The sequence below is a fragment of the Beauveria bassiana genome (genome assembly GCF_000280675.1).
Source record: "Beauveria bassiana ARSEF 2860 unplaced genomic scaffold BBA_S00010, whole genome shotgun sequence".
Classification (NCBI taxonomy): Eukaryota; Fungi; Ascomycota; class Sordariomycetes; order Hypocreales; family Cordycipitaceae; genus Beauveria; species Beauveria bassiana.
In genome coordinates, this window is record NW_007930845.1 from 354978 (window position 1) to 374104 (window position 19127).

At 54.7% G+C, this 19127-nt stretch overlaps 7 protein-coding genes across 7 annotated transcripts; 5 read left to right on the forward strand and 2 right to left on the reverse strand.

The window, feature by feature from the left end:
- Positions 1-2811: 2811 nt before the first annotated feature.
- Positions 2812-4212, forward strand: BBA_04457 (uncharacterized protein; the record flags this gene model as incomplete). Its single annotated transcript, XM_008599554.1, has 1 exon — positions 2812-4212. One exon carries the CDS (start codon positions 2812-2814, stop codon positions 4210-4212), a length of 1401 nt encoding a protein of 466 aa, XP_008597776.1.
- Positions 4213-4546: 334 nt separating this feature from the next.
- BBA_04458 (PP-loop family protein) lies at positions 4547-6523 on the reverse strand (the record flags this gene model as incomplete). The annotated part of the gene is made up of 1 exon (XM_008599555.1): positions 4547-6523. The coding sequence occupies one exon, from the start codon at positions 6521-6523 to the stop codon at positions 4547-4549; it is 1977 nt and encodes a 658-aa protein (XP_008597777.1).
- Positions 6524-7889: 1366 nt separating this feature from the next.
- On the forward strand, positions 7890-9599 carry BBA_04459 (uncharacterized protein; the record flags this gene model as incomplete). Its single annotated transcript, XM_008599556.1, has 1 exon — positions 7890-9599. The coding sequence occupies one exon, from the start codon at positions 7890-7892 to the stop codon at positions 9597-9599; it is 1710 nt and encodes a 569-aa protein (XP_008597778.1).
- Positions 9600-9983: 384 nt separating this feature from the next.
- BBA_04460 (NUDIX domain-containing protein) lies at positions 9984-10523 on the forward strand (the record flags this gene model as incomplete). Its single annotated transcript, XM_008599557.1, has 1 exon — positions 9984-10523. The coding sequence occupies one exon, from the start codon at positions 9984-9986 to the stop codon at positions 10521-10523; it is 540 nt and encodes a 179-aa protein (XP_008597779.1).
- Positions 10524-11610: 1087 nt separating this feature from the next.
- On the forward strand, positions 11611-15023 carry BBA_04461 (vacuolar sorting protein 39 domain 1; the record flags this gene model as incomplete). Its single annotated transcript, XM_008599558.1, has 4 exons — positions 11611-11692; positions 11811-14228; positions 14281-14389; positions 14444-15023. The coding sequence occupies 4 exons, from the start codon at positions 11611-11613 to the stop codon at positions 15021-15023; spliced, it is 3189 nt and encodes a 1062-aa protein (XP_008597780.1).
- Positions 15024-15236: 213 nt separating this feature from the next.
- BBA_04462 (uncharacterized protein) lies at positions 15237-15524 on the reverse strand (the record flags this gene model as incomplete). Its single annotated transcript, XM_008599559.1, has 1 exon — positions 15237-15524. The coding sequence occupies one exon, from the start codon at positions 15522-15524 to the stop codon at positions 15237-15239; it is 288 nt and encodes a 95-aa protein (XP_008597781.1).
- A 911-nt stretch (positions 15525-16435) lies between these two features.
- Positions 16436-19078, forward strand: BBA_04463 (HbrB-like protein; the record flags this gene model as incomplete). Its single annotated transcript, XM_008599560.1, has 1 exon — positions 16436-19078. The coding sequence occupies one exon, from the start codon at positions 16436-16438 to the stop codon at positions 19076-19078; it is 2643 nt and encodes an 880-aa protein (XP_008597782.1).
- Between the last annotated feature and the right edge of the window lie 49 nt (positions 19079-19127).

Here is a 19127-nt window from a genome sequence, read left to right on the forward strand (position 1 = left end):
TTGCTTTCCCCGCTGCTGGCCAAGCTGGGCGGCCGATGGTGCCGCTTACAGGTTCGATGCTACGTCATGTCGCGCAAAAGCTGAAGCTGAAATATGCGCTTCTTGTCTAGCAACATGATCTTTTTTATATTGTGAAACCTGGGTACTCGAAACTTGAGCACTTCGCGCCTGTGTTGACGGACAACACCGCTAATCAGGGCTGGAACAAGACTGACCGGACGCAGCTTACGGATCGCTGGAATAAAGAGCAGTTTCATAGCGTCCTCATCATCGCAATCATGTTGTTCACAATGTGCAGGTTAAACTTGATAGTCTCTGTATTCTTGTGTCTGTTGTTTTGCAAGCCTGAATCCCCATGAGCTCAGCCCGCTGAATCAGCCCATCGCCATCCATTCAGAGTTTGTGTCACGCGAATATATCAGCTTTCGCTTGCATCAGCAGTAACAGCGAGGCAAAGACACTGCCAGCGACAACTAATCACCATTCCTTCTTTCTCCTTCTCTCTCTCTCTCTCTCATTATCTCTCTCTCTCTCTGTCTCTCCCGAAACAAAGCTGCGGCCAAGGACAACAAGGTTGCTGCTTCCGACCAGGCGAAAACCGCACATCACAAAAAAACTGGCATCTAGTTGACGGCAAGTAGTCTCCGCCCCGAAGAGCGACGCACGTTTTCTTTGTCCGCCCTCCAGGCCTATCCACCCCCCAGTCTTCGCACACGCTGCGGAACATGGCACGGTTGAGATGCCGGGCGGCATCACCCCCGTCGCTCTCTTGATCGAGCTTCGACCCCCAGCCTACAAAAGGGCAGCACGAATGAAAAAAAAAAAAATAAAAAAACGAACCATCAGCTGCAGCTGCTTGATGCCCGCCCGCCGCGGATGAGCCTGGGGGGTGGGCGTGATGATGCGCGTGCAATAGGGCCAAGACGTCTGGAAGCTCCTCCACACAAAGGTTCCCTACCGTGCGACTTCCACACCATCCAAGCGGCTGGGGCAAGCTAAAGCTACCCGGGGCCACCTTTCCGGATGTCCACTGGTTGAGGTGATGTGGGTGGGAGGGCAATGGATATGGCTGAGAGCCGTCGTGGTCATGGGCTTGCTTGCCTGCCAACATGTACGCGAATGGCTGAAAGCAGGAGGGGGGGGGCAGGCAGCATCTACGTTGAAAGAAGGTAGCGAGAGGGATCACGCAAGTGAAACATGCCTCTTTAATTTTGCTGTCAGACATGTTTGAAATTATTTCTGGTAGCACTGTACCGATAGCAGCAAGAAACGCCAGCTCATAGCACTTTTAATCTGGATGCGACTTATACATGTGTGTGTAAATGTGTGTGTGAATGAGGACGCAACACATCCAACTAGACTTTGAAGAGCCAAGTGCGATAACAAGAGTAACAAATACTTTCATAGCAAAAAATTGTATCAGAAAGATCTGTAATGACCATTTTCTCTCCGTCACCCACTTGCTCTGGACATGGCTATCCGAGACATTTCGACTGCGTTGGCAACGACGGCATACATTTTTGCTTCCACTTGTGGCGGCTAATCCTCATCAAACCAACGTTTGAAGATCAACTTTTGTTAGTTACGTAGCGGGGGGGGACTTACTAGTTATGCCAACATCAATCAGGTCTTTTTACCCAGCCGTACAGCCTTGCAGCGGGTGAGACTTTTGTAACATGGGTTCTTGGTGCGTCGCACAGGTGTTTGCTGTCATGCTACATCTGATGCATGCTAATGAAGTGCACGTCTTTGGGACCTTTTGAACGAAGCATTCAACGCGTGTCGCTGTTAATATATTCCATATGCAATGGGCGCATTTGCCTGGTGATAATGGTCCGGTCTGCATACGGACAGCAAAAAAACAAAAAAAAAACGCTCTTGTCACACGTCTCGTTTACTGCATCGGATGGTAGTAGCCTGCAGGTTTCAGTGTTCAGTAGTATTAGATGTAAATGCATTCCCAAGAGATGGCTAGTCGTCTATCGACTCTACTGGTTGGCTTTCCTGTGCTCATTGGGGGCCGCTAGTAGTGATGTGAGGCCATCTCTTGGAGTACAAGGTGCCAAGCAAATATACAGTCGTAGTTGCAAGTCCAAAGAAACAAACAGACTCACACGGCTGATCCTAGACCGGCTGACCATTTCTCTTCCATGTAAAGCCAGATCCAATACGCAGCAGAGAGTCTGTAGTCTGTACTAAAGTTTGCTGTGCCATTTATTCATCACGACATTCCAGCTTCGTCTCCACCGCGATGCATACTAGCGGTCACCTCCTTTGCTCCCAGCCAGCCAGCATCACACAAAGCACCACACCACAAATATAACAACGAATAGCAGCTTGCATCAAAGCATGCGCGACGCCATAAAACCCCACTCCTCAATTGCGGGAACTGGTCGTCTCCAAAGACGTTCTGGTGGTGGTAAATCAAGCCGGGCTATCTATCATATATATAGGCCACTGCGGCAGGACCCCCTTCTTCAGACCTAAACTTCAGGATAACAACTCTTTTTCCTCCTCACTCACTCACTCACAAGCGCCAACGGCAAAAAGGGCCTGGTGCCTCAACACTCTTTCAGACGCAGAAAGACTTCACGCTGAGCTGTGGTAGACTCTATCGCGACATTACCGCGCATTTCCTGCCTCCCTCCCTTCCCCTCTTTTGCTTCGAGCGGGGTCCAACACATATTCCCGAATATCGCTGCTGGCAGCTGTGGCAGACAACGCCAACACCCAAGGAACGAGATACCCAAAGGGCCAAAATCCACTTTCAAATAAACGTCCTTTTCTCAATTCGCCACACAAAGAATCATCATGGCGCAGTCTGCCGACACCTCCTTCGCATATATGGGTGGTTGCGGCTCCAACACCATGCCACCTCGTCGCTGGCCAATTCAGATCAACGAAGATGCCGCGTGGCATGCCGTCATGGGACGCGGAGATGCCTCGGGGCCATCTGATGCCGAGGCCAACGCTTCGTCCGTCTTGAGCGGAAACGGTACCGAGGACGAGAGCGCCGACGCCATCACTGATAGCGGCTCCTCCTACCAAGAGAGCGTCTTCAGCGGCCACGGCGAGCGTGGAGGCGGCTACGCATCCAGTATCATGCAACCCGATTTTGGCAGTGTCGGTCAAGACCCCAACGCTACGTGGTTGGATGTTATGGAAGACTCTACGGCAAGATATTATGCCCGGAGCATCGCCTTCTCCGACTTCACCGGAGACGGTCAGGAGGATGCGCGGCGCCCGCGTTTCCAACCCTCGCTAGACGACGAAAGTGTCACCGACAGCTACGTCCATCAAGAGAGCATATCCAGCGGTCGCGGCGGGCGCGGCGGCGGCCATGGGTCCATCTTCAGCAGCGTGCATGACGGCAGGACCAGAGCCTCGCGGACCACGGCCTTCTCGGCCGCCCAGCGTGCCATGGACAATGCCTTGGCTGACCCGGCCATGGAGATTGACGACGACCACGCGACCTTGGTACCCCCCGTCGTGATTGCGGAAACCGGGGCCGGGGCGGACATCGTCGACCCGGACCACTGGAACCAAATCGGCGTAATGCCCACGCCCACAGGCATTCACGCGTCGTCGGCGTCGGCCATGGCATCCTGGACAGGTCCAGCGTCGGTGCGATTTGCCGCCTCCTCCTCCGTCCCCTCCACCGACGCCACCGAGATCGTAGCCCACCTGCCGTGCGAGTTCCGGCGGTACAAGGCCTGCATGGACACATTTCCACTGCACAGGTCCGGCGCTGGCATCGACAATTGGACCGACCACATGGTGCGTACCCGCACCCACCTGTACCACCGGCTCCCCCCCTCGTCAGGGTGCTGGTTCTGCAGCGAGACCTTTTCCGTCGACGAGCAGCACCGTGCCGATCGCGCCGTCCTCACCGAGGTGTACAAGAAGCGCATGCGGCACATTGCGCGGCACTACCTCAATGGAGACGTACGCAACTCGACGGTGGCGGCGGCGGCGACCCCTCCGCGAGACGCCGGTTTCGAGGAGCACTTGAAAAACAATGGCATCTGGAAACCCGCACCGGGCGACGGCGGCGAGGCACAACAAGGCGCAGCAAGAGTCCCAACGAGCAACGACCTGCGCGACCCCATCCGAGACTACACTGTGGGAATAAGGACTCCTCGAAGTGCGCGTAGTGACGCGCAATACGTCACGGCCGGACGTAGAGGTAGAGAAAGAGCACATCACCAGTAATGACGCGGGCAGGCCACTATCGACACATATGAAAAGGTTTCGGTCGACAAAGCCACGCTATCGACGAGTAGTTGTCGGCTTTCTGCATATTGTGCGAGTTTGGCCTTCTCTTCCGCTTGACACGTGGGAATAGGCTGCAGTGAGACGTAGAACGGGATTGCAATGCCGTGTTGCACTGCATCTTGACATTCCCTTCTCGCAGCCCAACAAGCCCATGTCAAACGCCTTGTGCGCGACAGTCTTCCAGGACTGGCCATGGCCATGATATCAAAGGTATATAAAGGGACAAAATTGTAGAACAATCATCAAATGGGTATCTGTGTAATGTTGTAATTTATCCAACGACTTTTCGCATCCGTTGCTGCCTCTTCTTCCTGGATACACTAATCCGTGCCGTAAACCCATTCATGTTGGGCGTTTTGCTGCATTTTCGTTTGCCAAGCAGCTGCATATCGATGTTCCTGTAATGGACATCGTACCGCACCCACTGCTCCAAGCCTGCAATTTGAACACCAAGAGTCGGCAGGGCCAGCAGCATCATTTTACGTTCTGACTCCTCACTTCCCTCCTGGCTTTTGTGCAGCTTTTCAACAGCGTAAATGCCAGGTAAGGTGTAACGCACTTTTCCCGGTGCATGGTATTTGAGAAGCTTTTCGAATCGAGCGCGCTCTCTGGGATCCAAAGCAGCTTTGAAAGCTTTGGTATGCCTTGCCATTAGAGGTAGTACATGGAGCCCTTTTTTACGATCGCAGGAATTGAGCCGGATCCAGAAGCGTCCATCCCATAGCAAGCTTGTCTTCCAAGTTTTCCAGGCCGGGTCCCGGGGTGCTTCCCACGGGAGCGGGTGAGAGTTTGAACCCCAGTTTGGGCGCTGAATCGTTCTCTCTGGGGTCGTAGTAACCGCACGCAGGAAATTAGAAGAGAACGGCGCCCGGGATAGGAACCAACGCGTAGATTTGTAGCTTGGTATGGGCTCAAATTGCACACCGGCCATGGAAAAGGCCTTGCGGTCTGCCCCATCGAGAACACCAGTTCCATTACTGTACAAGTAAGGGAAGAGCCGCCGTACAGTGTTTCCAAGATTCGAAATCGATGGGAGGTGATTGTCGGGGGTCACGAGGCTAATCATTTTGCGCGTGATTATAGCAGCAAGAAGTCGATGCCTTACTCGCCGAGCCTCATCTCTTGCCGGCTGGTTGAGACGTCCGCGCATTTCCCTGCCAATATACAGCAAGGGCAAATCCACTAGTAGCGAGCCGACATTCGGATCAAAATCAACTATGGCCACTTGGCGATGTATAATGCGCGACGCTTCATTTTCCTCACACTGGACCCTGCGTCTCGAACGCGCGGCCAGAGCCAGGATAGAAGGCTTTTGCAAGGCTCGCGGGAGCTCGTTGACCTTGCAAATATTCCGCAGCGTATTGCGCGTGGTCAATGTAGCATCAGTATTAGTGCGGTCTTCAAACCAAGGCACATTGTTGGCTTCACAGGTGGCAATAAGCCTCGCTTTATCAAACTCCAATAACGGCCTGTACACCGTGATCCCTCCGTCCTCGACGCTCAGAGGAGACAGATATGGAATGCCAGCATCGTATTCGCGTTGCAGCTGACCAGGGAATCGAGCAGATAGATCGTTGATGCCGAGGTGTGATCGGAATTGCTCAAACCCGGGAAGTGTGCTCTCCAGCCTGAGCCTGCTTCGCAACGCCCTCATTTCTCTACCAGCGGGACTGAATTTGAGAAATGGATGTGGACGCATTTGATCATCTACCAAGCCGCTCTTGTATGCGCGATGCATGTCGTAGCACTCGGGTATAGAATTCGCCTTGTTTATGCCCTGCAGGCCCCGATAGCCATGGCCAGAAAGCAGGCGCATGAGTATTGTTTCGTACTGGTCGTCACGATGGTGTGCGAAGAAGAGGCTCGTGACCTCATGTGTTGAAAAGAAAGAGCCTAGAACACGGTATCTAAGGGTCCTGGCAATGCTCTCGACGTTCGCTTGCTTGCTGGGGTCTACATCGTGTCCCAACACGTATGACCAATTAATCGGGAAAACGAAAGCTCTCAATCCAAGGCGCCTGAGATTGCTTGCTACTTCGGCTGCTTCTGCTGCACTCTCGGGTCGCAAGCGATGATCGACCGTGGCTGCGAAGATGTCTTGGACTGGGTTATCGGCGATATGCTGCGTCTTGTATGTTTTGATGTAATGTGAGAATAGGTAAGCCAATGCCATAGAATCCACGCCTCCGCTGATGGCAAGGCCTCGAAGCTCGTCAGTACTGAAATCTGGGAGGTAGTCGTGGTACATGCTTACCTATGGGCCTGGGCCGCGCAAGCCGCACATGGGGGAAGCGCGGCTTGCATGTTGCTAGTATCGCTTCACGAAACTCGGAGATTGTAATGGGTCGAACCACACTGTTGAAAGCGGGAGTAGTTGCACCCATCCCATCGCGTGTTGGTCAGATTCTCAGTGGACCGAATGGTGTCGATGCAAGGGCAGTCTTTGGTGCTGGCTGTGGCGACCTGCATTAGTTGGACGGAAGCTTCTGTGGGGCCATGAGGTGTCACGATTCTCAATAACTTCGTATCAGGCCATGAGATTATCTTGGCCTGCTTTGCAGTACATCGGAAATGATAGTAGAAGGGGGACTTGAGGAGGTGAAGAAAATGAAGCAAGATGTCGCGTTGTTAGTAAACAGCACTGGGTCTGCTGCTTGTAGTATTTGCAGTCTGTCAGCTGCCAGCTACCTACACCCGCCAGCTGGCAACCGTCAAACCGCAACACCATGCCTGGTGAAAGATTTCATCACCACTTTGTATTCTCCTCTTCCTCCCCCTCATCATATACCTTTTCGATTTTTACTATTTTGAATAGTACTCCTGCCATCAGGCCTATCAACGACTTCTCGACCACGACTGGTCAGCGATCTGTCCCACCGTTAACGCTAGCGGTAGTACTCTCGGCGCTCTCAGCGCTCTCCTCGACGCCGATTCGTCCACCACCAATCAGCCTGCAGCTGCTGGGCGTTTTTTTGGCTGCCTCTCGTAGCGGGGGCGGTTGAACCTTTTCCTTCTTGGATGTCGATGAAGCACCAAAAACGCCTCCAGCCCACTCTGTTCTACTCATCCATCCACCTGGGGCATGCCGCCTGACATTTATTACAGGGCCTCTGCCTTGCTTTGTTTCGCCTGGGCCCGTGACGGAGCCTGTAAAGCTTGTAGGTGGGAGGGGCTTGTTATAACTCAGGCCAGTGGCACACGGAGAAGCCATCGGTACTCTATTTTCGCTTTCCTGGACGAGACGCATTTCTCGTTTTTTTGCTCGAGAACTTGTCCCTCTACTCTATTTTCTTTATCTCGAACGGCATCCATTGCATAATCATTTCATTCACAACGTCGTTGATCGACTTATCGTTGCTCTCTGCCAATACGTTGCTGAGCAACTTACTGCCGACGAGATCGAATCTTGTGCAGCCTGTCACAAAGGCCGCCCACTAACTCGCAGTGCATCTGCATGTCGCCGCGATACCCGAATAACGCGACGTTGCTCACGTCGCCACTGGCGACCTGACGAGAAATTACCGTCGCATCAATTTTCGCATACTTGCCGTACTCACCAACTCATTCTCACGGTGCTCTTCTTATTGCGTCATCGGCTCTATCAACCGGCGCCAATGGTGTCGCAACCAGATCCGACGGCGCAGTATAGCCTGCAGCATCGTCGCGGCCACAGCAAGTCATCTGCTGCCTCTGCTATCCTTCCACAGCAGAACGGACATGCAAGCTCGCGCTCGAAGCGATATAACCGTTCTCATGCCGGCGGCGACTCCTACATTCCTCGCAACGAATTTCCCGTCTTTACGCAAACCGGCGACGTCGAGATCATTGTGAGAGCTGGACCGCTCGAAAACAGATATCTGCTTCATCGAGAAATTCTTACACGCTGCAGTGGCTTCTTTGAAGCCAGTACCTCGGAAGAATGGTCCCGCGCCCGTGGTCCGGATCCATCCACGAAATCCAAAGTTCGACAGCTCGCAGCAGGTAACGAAGTTGCCTGTGTGAACCCAAATGGCTCCGTTTTGAGCCAGGCCGATTCAACCACTGGTGCTACTCAAATAGCTACTGTTTCTGTCCCAGGCAATAGGCGCTGGCGTTATGAATTGGATCCAGGTTGTGGCGATGACGATACTCCGATGCTTGTTCAGAAGGATCCCGGGATTGCTGATAGCATGCAGCCTGCGCATCAGTCAATTTTTGCGACCCCTCGACTAGGGTCCAGCTCCGGCCCTGAGTCTGGACCTTTAAGCAGCTCGCGCCACAGCAATGCTCAACCACGAGCCCTGCCTCACTCGGCGAAAAGTCATCGATCGTCCTTCTCCCAGTCTCTCGCCAATCTTAGCTTGACATCGCACACGCGATCGCGCAGTCGAGGCAATAACACAGTCATCGTTGCTATTCCGGAGGAGGAGGACCTTGTCCGCGATTACGACAATCTATTCCGGATTTTCTACAATTACCCGCCTCTTCTTGACGGTGTCAATGTCGCCGATGCTTATATTCAGTGCAAGCGCCTTCTCAGCATAGCTGATCAATATGATGCGCTGGCCGTCGTCGGTCCTCGAGTTGATCATCATTTACTGCAGTTTCAAGCGCGACTGTGGAAGCAAATTGCCAAGTACCCAGTGTCCTACCTTCGCTTAGGCTATTTGGCCCGTTCGAAGGTCATCTTTCAAGAGGCCCTTGTCCACGTAGTCGGCCAATGGCCTGTTGGCGAGCGCAGTCTGCGGGCGTCCATGCCCGACTCTGTTCTGGATCTCATCGAAGACAAGGTCGATGATCTAGAATTCACTGTCAGCCGCGTGGAACGCCGGTTGTTTCGCCTAACGCTGTTAAATTCTCACGGCGAGCGTGTCTCGCCGTCATCAAATTATTTGGACTGGCTGACTGTCAGCTTCTTTCGACAATGGCTCACAGACAACACCTCGCCGCCGCCACCGTCAAAGCGGACAGCTGATAGCCAAAAATCCTCGTCAGCTTTAGCGAATAAGAGTGCGTTTGCGCCTCTTCCTGCGCTTGGTGCTATTGGCCGTGCATATCGCACGCTGGCCGGCAGGTCAACGGCGTATCTGCCCCATAGTGAGTGCAAGAATTTTCTTAAGCAAACTCCCGAACTTTACAGCCGCGACCATTTGCGACGCTTTGAGAAGCGATTAGACGAACTCAAGGCCATGGCGAGAGAGATCGTTGCCCCTCTTATGGGGAGCAGTCTGGAGCTGGACCTCGCTGCTGGCACCGCAGGCGGAAAGCCACCAAGTGATGGAATACGATATCTGACGTGTACCTCGGTACGAGAGAGAGATTTACCTTGGTCGCTGGGCGACTAGAAAAGAAGAAATTATACGTGACGCAGTCATGGACTACAATGTAACGACTAATGGTGTTTTATTTACGCTCGAATGGATGCGACGGCCGTTTGTTTGGAAGCCTACGAGATGAACTTGATTAGCATATACCCATATATAGGTCTCATAAATGTCAGCACAGTTCTTGTAATCTTGATGTTGCTATCCCATTCCGCGTTGACTGCTGACTCGCAAGAGGATGAGAAGTATAGTTAGGAAGCTAAAAATTAGCAAAAGGTCATGGAAGGGATTGCGAAGGGTGCTCGCAAGTTTGTAATAACTCGAGTGTGGGGCCAAATATCAAGTCTCTCTCCATCACATTTGTCCTCTTCGTCCCTCTGCCTCTGCCACAAGGGTCTTGGCATAATGTCTACCTGTAGGAGCCTTCATTTCTCAGACGACTTCGTTATTAGTTGCGGTACTGTTACCGTCGACATCCCCGAATCTCGGGTTCTTTTGATCCGCTCCCGAGGGACCGGCGAGTACTATCTCCCCAAGGGCCGCAAAGACATTCACGAGTCTCTTGAGGAGGCCGCGCTTCGTGAAACCTGGGAAGAGACTGGAGTGCGCGCGCAGCTACTTCCTGTCCCCATCACCACACGAGCAACTACCTCTGCTGCTGCTGCTGCTGCTGCTGCTGCTGCTGCTGCTGGCGCAGGCCCGGCATCTTGCGTGACGGAGCCACTGGCTGTCGCACAGCGCGTCACCGATGGTGTGCTCAAAATTATCTTTTGGTTTGTTGCGGTCGCAGAATCAGCGTTGGCGCGAGATGAGGGCATGCAGCAGGAAGGGGAGGACTTTGAGGCTCTCTGGGTAGGATGGGACAAGGTCCGCACGACGTTGACGTTTGAGGACGACTGGCGCATAGCCGAGGCGGGGATAATGGCGGCAACGGCTACAGATTGACGACTCCCAAATGTTTGATGACTATAGAACGGCGTTAGATCTCATGGGGACTCGAGGCGAGGAAGCAGGGCGTGACCCGAGCGGGCGTTGGGGCAAGAGGCCAACTGCTTCGACGGACTGGTTGACGCGCAATAAGACAGGCCATCGCGAAGTTTTGAGGCCTTCCAAAATCAATCCTGGATTGTTTTCAGTCCTTTACATACGTAAGGTCCTTCAAGGTATCATCTATATTTCACAAAGCTAGGAGCTGAGGCCAAGGCTGTCTTTCGAAGATGTATTGCTGTCCGCTGGCTCGACGCAGACTGACCTGAACAAAAATTAGATACAGGTATACTAGTGATACAAGAACAGTAAGGGAAATGCGAATGCAAAGGATGTTGAAAAGACTAACGGGGATCATACAGGCCTAATAGAACAACACATGCGGGCAGCAAGGGTTCTATTTCCGGCTTCAGACTTACTATATATTACCAGACAGAAGCCGATCTAGAACGAGCTTGGTATAGACTCTGGCGCACATTATCGGCGCATGGTGTCTATTTATATATACTGATTAAGCATGGCCTACCGGCCTACCTTCTACAACTGATTCCGGATCACCTAGGTCCTTATTGATACGGAGCTGCAAATACTTTTGAAGAACAGCAGGGAGCATATTGACTAGACAATTATTAGAAGAAATCACACGTACATTTCATCTGCCCGTCAGTTCGTATATTAACCGCCAGAGAAAACTAATTGTTGCTCCTGTAAATTGAAAGTTGGGTGCTGTGGAGTGAAAGCTTAGCATTACCTAGCCCAGCCCGGTCGGCGTTGACGTTTGGGACGACGCAACTAATTAGGTATTTAGTGGCACCTGACGTCGATGGTTGCGCTGAGACATCCGTCCTTGACAAGTTGCAACCGATTCTTGACGATACAGAACACAACTGCGATTCCTTTAATTTCCAAAAACTCGACCGTCACGGCTCTTTTATCCATCTCGGAGCATACGCTGGCTAACTGCACATTGCACTCCGCATACTGATGCTCGTCGATCCGAGGTAGCCCAGGCTGACCAGCTTCGGAGCTTACCCTCCCGCCCGTCATGCTCTCTGCCTTTACCGCGCGGCCGATCATTGAGCTGCGGCCGCGCGACAAATCCAAGATAGAGACGATCCTTGCACATGGTACGTAACTTTCAACGGCTCAAAAGCGATGCAGGATCGAAGATCAGGCCTTCCGCAAGCTCAACAGCTGGCGGGGACGTCATCACACTCCGGCTTAGAGTAACCTTTTGCTTCACAGGCGATCGCATTCTTGTCGGCCTCAACACCGGCTCCCTTCGAATATACAGACTCAACGATCCGACCCCGGTCATTGAAAATGGATATGCAGCCAGCAACTCCGTTTCGAGCAGCCTCCCCCGAAACAACAGTGATCATCAGCAGCGCCCATCCTCGCGCGGCTCTTCACGACCGACAGACCTCCTGCGCGAAGTCGAAAAGTTTTCCACGCGCGCCATCGAGCAGCTTGCTATCATTAAAGAGGCCAACACCATCGTATCGCTGTCAAACTACCACGTGTCGCTGCACGACCTACAGACCTACGAGCTGATTGAGACTCTTGACAAGACCAAGAACGCTTCGGGCTTCGCCGTCACCTCGAACATCGTCAAGGACCCAGATACAGGCATACCCGAGATCATCTCGCGGCTCGCTGTTTCTGTCAAGAGGCGTCTATTGCTCTGGAGCTGGCACGAGTGCGAACTCGGCGGCGATAATGCCGAGGTGGTGCTCGCCGAGTCGATCCGCAGTGTGACGTGGGCAAGTGCTACCAAGGTTGTGTGCGGAATGAATGGCGGCTACGTCATGGTTGATGCCCTCACACACGAGGTAGAAGATGTCGCCGGTCCAGGCACGGTCGGCGCGGCGGGACAAAGCAGCCGCTTCGGCGCGGTCAGCAGTGCGGGTATGGGCTACATGGGCCTGGGCGGTTACATGCCGAAGCCGTTGGCGTCCAAGCTAGCTGATGGCCAAGTTCTCCTGGCAAAGGATATCAATACGCTATTCATAGACGACGCGGGCAAGCCGCTGGACAAACGACAAATCCCTTGGGCGACGGCGCCAGAGTCTATAGGCTACTCATATCCGTACATTGTGGCTCTGCAGCCACCAGCAAAGGGGTCACTAGAAGTGCGAAATCCGGAGACTCTTTCACTTGTGCAGACTATATCGCTCCCTGGTGCAGCTCAGCTATACTTTCCGCCTCCGAATGTGAGCCTAGCGCATGCCGGCAAGGGATTTCACATCTCTAGTGAACGATGTGTCTGGAAAATGGGTGCCACAGATTACGACGCGCAAGTCAAGGAGCTGGTTGATGCTGGCAACTATGACGAGGCGATTAGCCTCCTCAATCTGCTGGAGGACGCGCTGCTCAAGAGCAAGACGGACACATTGAGAGAGGTCAAGATGCAAAAGGCTGAGGTGCTCTTTGCTGAGAAAAAGTATCGCAAGGCAATGGACTTATTCAATGAAGATACTGTCCACGCTCCACCGGAACGAGTGTTGGCCCTATATCCGCCCATCATCTCGGGCGAGCTCTCCAAATGGGCTGGCAAAGAAGAGCCTAAAAAGGCGAACGATGCCGATGATACGGTACCCCGAGCCAGTGTCGAAACACAGCGCAAGTCTGAGGATGCTGGTGAGAACACTTCGACCGTCGGTCGATTCGCGGGTTTATTTAGAGGATCACAACGTAGAACGGCTGCAGATGCAGCGTCGATATTGTCAGTGAAAAGGGAAGCTTCAGACGTCCCGGACGAGAAGGACTCCTCAGACTCGGCAGCCGCGGTGGACAAGCCTCTTGAAGGTATAGACTTGATGAAGGCTGTCCTTGAGCTCAACGGATATCTGGCCGGCACGCGTGCACGTTTGCAGCGTGTCATTGACCCCGCCACCGGACTCCTCAAGCCCATAGACTCGACGCCGGGCGAAGATCCTACAGATCGTTTTCTCCGAATGGGCCCGAATGAAAGCGAAGCGCAACTGCAGGAAAAGCTCCAACGCACGTTTCGTCTTGTTGACACGACGCTGTTTCGCGCCTACATGCTCTCGCAGCCCTCACTCGCCAGCTCGCTCTTTCGCATCCCCAACTTTTGCGACCCCGACGTGGTCAACGAGAAGCTCGTGGAGCAAGACCGCTACAACGAGCTCATTGACTTTTTCTACGGCAAGAAGCTGCACAGGGAAGCCTTGGCGCTTCTCGTCAAGTTTGGCGCCGCGGCCAAGCCGGACGAGCGCGCGCCGGCGCTGCACGGTCCTAATCGCACCATCCAGTACCTGCAAAACATGCCGTCGTCGGAGATTGACCTGATTCTGGAGAATGTGGGATGGACGCTGCGTGTGAACCCGGCGTTTGCCATGGAGGTTTTCACGGGCGACACGGAGAATGCGGAGACGCTACCCCGGGAGCGCGTGTCGGCGTTTCTACGGACGGTAGACACGGCGTTGGAGCGACAGTACCTCGAGCACGTCATCATGGAGCTGGACGATGCTACGGCGGATCTGCACAATAGACTCGTGGAGCTGTACATCTCGGCGTTGGTGGAGTTGAAGCATAGTGACGACGAGTGGGAGCCGCTGATGGAGCGCTTTCTCAAATTTCTGCAAGCACCGAATCCTGTGTACAGTCTCGGCAAGGCGTTTTCCACGATTCCCAGGAATGGTAAGAAGTGCAAAATCAGAATTTGGCTAGGGTCAGATGCTGACAAGACTAGACGCGTCCTTTTACGAGGCACAGGCTGTGGTGCTGAGCAACATGGGACAACACAAGCAGGCCTTGGAGATTCTTGTTTTCAAGATGCAAAACTATGCCAAGGCAGAAGAGTAGGCTGAAAACTATAGAGGCGCATGTATTTCACTTTCGCTAACTACGTCTAGATACTGTAATCGTATCCAGCGACAAGCTCTTCCTCGGTCCGCCAACGACACATCTCAAGACGGCGACGACGGCGACGACGATGACAACGACACGCCAAACATCTACCACACGCTCCTTTCTCTATACCTCCAGCCATCGTCACCGCACAAGCCGCAGCTCGAGCCTGCGCTCGATCTCCTATCCAAACACGGCGCGCGGCTCCCTGCGGCATCGTCGCTCAGTCTCATCCCCGACGACCTGCCCGTGAGCGCGCTCGAGTCGTACTTTCGCGGGCGCATCCGCTCGGCCAACAGCATGGTCAACGAGGCGCAGGTGGTGGCGGCGCTGCGCAAGGCCGAGGGCATCGCCGTGGCGGCGGCGCTGCACGTGGGGGAGAATGGCGCCAAGGGACGCAACAGACACGTATCCATTACGGACGAGCGGCTGTGTGTCGTATGCCATCGACGGCTGGGTGGCGGCATGCGCGTCGGCGGCAGCGTAGTGGCGGTAATGCCGGATAACACGGTCGTGCATTGGGGATGCCTGAGCAGTGTGGGAGGGGAGCAGCGGCCGAAGACGCCGAGCTGGGCCCGGCACTAGTAAATATCCGCTCTTGTGCCTTTTCGTTGTTGGAAGAAATGGGGAAAAAGGGCCATGATGCAATGTAATGCCCGCGCAAATACCCCCCACGCCGTTAGTGTACCATGTGTTTCGTCGTTTTTCTTCTTCTATGCTCTATAACATAGCCACGGCTACTCCCGGATAGACAAGAGAGTTTCCCTATTTGCCACATTTCCTTTGCATGTAGTTGCATCAATCATCCCCCTCTTGCACTTCTTCGCCATAGTTTTCCTCCTCCTTGGCGTCGTCGACAGCCGCCGCACTCGCGTCACGCGCCTTGTCCTCTTCCATCCGCGCCGTGAGCTCCTTGTTGATTGTATCTTGGGCGTCGGCGACGGCGTCCCGCAGCGCGCTGAGATGGGATGTTTTGTCGGAGGAAGAGGAGGAGGGCAAGGTGGTGGTGATGGCAAAGGCCTCGTTGGTGGGGGAGGTGTAGCTGGCCGTGAGGGTGTTGGCGGTTGTGGGGGCTGGTTGGGACATGTTGACTGTAAATCGAATGTTTTATTCCTTGAGCTTTTCTCTTTTTTTTTTTGTCCTCGGAGGAGGATGATTGAACCACGATGTCGGCCTTTTTTGTCTTTGGAAGAGATTTTGAGAAAAAAGTGAGAGTTGAAAATGGCCTAGTCGGAGTTTTTTTTTCCAGAGCTCCGGGTACCCCTGTTGGGCTGCAACTAGCGCGGGGTTCATGGCAAAGGGCCCATGTTAATACTGGCTGCCTCTAGCGGGCCCAAGCTCCCCGCGGAATCAAGCCGGCGACAGCTCCAGTAGATGGGATTTTTTAACAAGACCAATTATGCATCATCATAACAGTCACAAATTATCAGCAATATCCTCTCCACTAGAAGATGCCCTCGGCATTCTTCTCCACATCACCATCGGACAGAACCCTGTAGCTTGGTGGCTTCAACTCTGCCCTCCATTCTCCGGGATCTGAGCTGGGGTCCCTGCCAGCTGGCGCACAGACTACCTACCTAAATACCTAACTGCAGTGGGTTTCAAGGTTGAGCCTGAGCCCTTGTAGGTACTGACGTTAGTTTGTTTGCCCATCTCAACTTCTTCCTCTCCATACCTACACCCTCCAGCACATCGATAACCCCATCAACGAGCAATTACTACTCCTCACTCGCATCTCTCTACTCAAATCCCCATCGTCGCCGTCGCTTAATTCCAGTCCTCCAAGTACGCCGGGAATCGTCCTTTGCAACCCCGCCAACTGAGAAACCTTTGCCTCTCACCACCCAATGTTGTTGAAGGGCGAGCAGCCCAACCAACCGTTCTCACACTAACGCTTGCCAATCGTCGCATGGCCGCCGCTGCCTGATACAATATGTAACTCGAGGTCCTCCACTCCTGCCGCGATTAGTACCGTACCCAAACTCCCCGTTGCGACGATGCAGCCTGCACAGGGACCCGGGGCGCCCACGTCCGGCCGACGCGGGCGAGCGCCGGGCAGCTTTTCACCGCTCACCTCGGCCTCTCACGCCACCGCGTCGCCCTCAACTCCCTCCTTGTCCTCCTCGTCTGCCGCCGCCGCTACCGCCGCTCTGCATGGCAAGCAGCAGCGCCCCGTCTCGCTCTCCCGCCGCCCGCCGCCGCCTTTGCGGCTCGAGTCGCCTACGTCGGCATCCGATGACAGCGCCAGCAGCGCGGCCGCTACTGCCGCCGCAATTTCCTCGACCGGTGCTTCCTCCATCAACGTCAACAAGTCGCGCCAGCGCGTCGCCTCGCCGGGCACGCCCATCTACTCCCACTTCACCTCCCACGCCAACAATAGCAACTCCAGCCTGCACAGCTTCTCCTTCTCGCGCCCCAACCCGGGCTCTCCGCGCGTTGTCACTCACGGCTCGCCCACGCTGCATAAGACGGAATCCCGCAAGAACATCGCCACGCAAGGCATGTTTGAACCTTCGCTGCCCTCAACGAACAGCTCGAACCTATCACAGGTCGGCATGCCGCCGCCTCAGCCGCCCCAGCAAGGCGCCTTGTCGGCGAGCCAGATTGCCGCCCAGGCAGCCGTCATGTCGCATCAAAATACCATGCACAACCGCCAACGCTCACAAACAGTGCCGTTTCCCATCGAAAGTAACGACGGCCCTCGGAGAGGCAGTGGTAGCCGGATGCCCACCAGCCCGCCCACTCTGAGCTTGACCGAGGCCAGCGCGCCGCGGGATGGCGGCTTTGGGCCCCCAGGCGGACTGTACATTAGCACGGCGTCCTCCGCGGCCACTACTGCCGCCAATGTCGTATTTCCCAGGTCCGGCCACAGCTCCCCGCGCGACGCCAACTCGCCGCAACCCATGCTGCCTCTGCCTCCGCCTATTCCCGCGTCGTATGCAGAGAAGCCGCTCTCCAAGTCAGAAAAAGCCAAGGCGAAGCTGTTTTCGCGGCCCGTCAAGATGAGCGCGGCCAAGTCCGAGGGCAAGGACAAGGCGCTTCCGAGCCCAAGCAAGATTGGCTCCGCGCTGTCGGCGCTTCAGCGCGGCAATTTTAGCACAACCAGCCTGGTCGACTCTTCAGCGCATTCGCTGTACAGCTTGACAAACTCGTCCTCAGCCACGATACGGCCCGCCGATTCGGCTAACGTGGAAGAAAAGAGTAAAGAAAAGCGGCATCACTTTCTTTCCCGGCAGAAGCAAAAGCTCAAGGACGAGTATCATTTGCCTTTATCGTCTGCTGCTAGTAATTCGCGGCCCACTGATCCCAGTGCGCCCAGCAGCTTATACAGCTTTCACCTACCGTCTAGCGTCGGCCTGTCAACGTCTGGCTTTTCCAAATCAAGAAAGGAAAAGAAGTACGGTGATCGCTCCGATAGTCGCCAAGACAATGAGTCGTCCCTCAATCTTACTGGCGACATATCTGGCACGATCCCGTTCCCGTCACTATCGCAGCAGAGCACTCTGTGCGACACGTCTGAGGCTGCACGACTTGGGCTACATATTCCTTCTACTTTGGACGAGGCTTGGCCATTTCTGAAATCGCTACTGGTGGTCGTGTTTCAGGGCGAAGACTTGCGCCTACCAGTGGAAGATATCAACCGCATTGTGCAGATGCATATTCAATTATGCATCCTCAAGAGATCTCCTTTGAGCATGCTCGACGACCTGCGGGAACTTCTTGCCAAGGGTTTCTCTTTCTTAGATCATACGCTTCGTCAAGCGCCGGAGGACAGATTCATCCCAACACTAGTCGAAATGTGGCTCTTTACTTTTACATCTATTCTACCATATCTACAAGCCGTCTTTGTGCCGCTCGAGCTAGAAGTGGCTGGCCGCGGTACCATTCTAACCTACGAGCAAGCTCGCGACTTTTGGGGATCGGTATCCGCAACCAAAGACAATATTACGAAACCGACGCCGGCAACCGTCGTCTTTGATACACGAAGACTTGTGCTCGCTGCCTACCGCGACAGTGTCATTCTTCCGCGCTACGAGACGCTCAAGACTATCTTTTCGCGCCTGTCTCTCGAGTTCTTGCCCTCGTCTCTCGCTGGTATGGCTCTGTCCTCCCCCGCAGACTCAGCTGCCGCCATGTCAACCTCGCCGCCAGAGTACTTTCCGCCGCTGATGCGCCCGGGCACGGCCATGTCGCACGAGCTGTCCGTGGGCTCCTACAACTCCAACAGCACGACGCTGCTCGGAGGCGACGACCGCGGGTCATCGTCGGGCGGCGGGCGCAGCCGCGCCGTCAGCAACGTGTCGTACGGGAGCAGCGGCAGCGGGGGTGGCGCGGCCCTGCGGCCGTTTACGCCGTCGAACGCGCAGGTGCTCAGCAGCGTGCGCGAGCAAAATGTCGAGGACTCGAAGCAGGTCACCGACATGGTCGGCCGCATGCTGCAGTGCGTCAGCGTGCTCGCGAGCCTGGCGGGGGGCGTTGCTGGCGACGCTGAGCTCGAGGGCAGCAGACGCATGGCGGAGCTGTGCCGCATGCTCAAGCTCAACTGGCTCGGCCGCGGCCGCACCGGCAGGAATAGACGCGGCATGGTGGGCGGGCGAGTGCGCAGAGATGAGATCCGCGAGGAGCTGCGTGTGGTGTAGGGGCACTGTGTATGCATGTACGTGAGGTGAGGTATGGGCGTTGTATGGG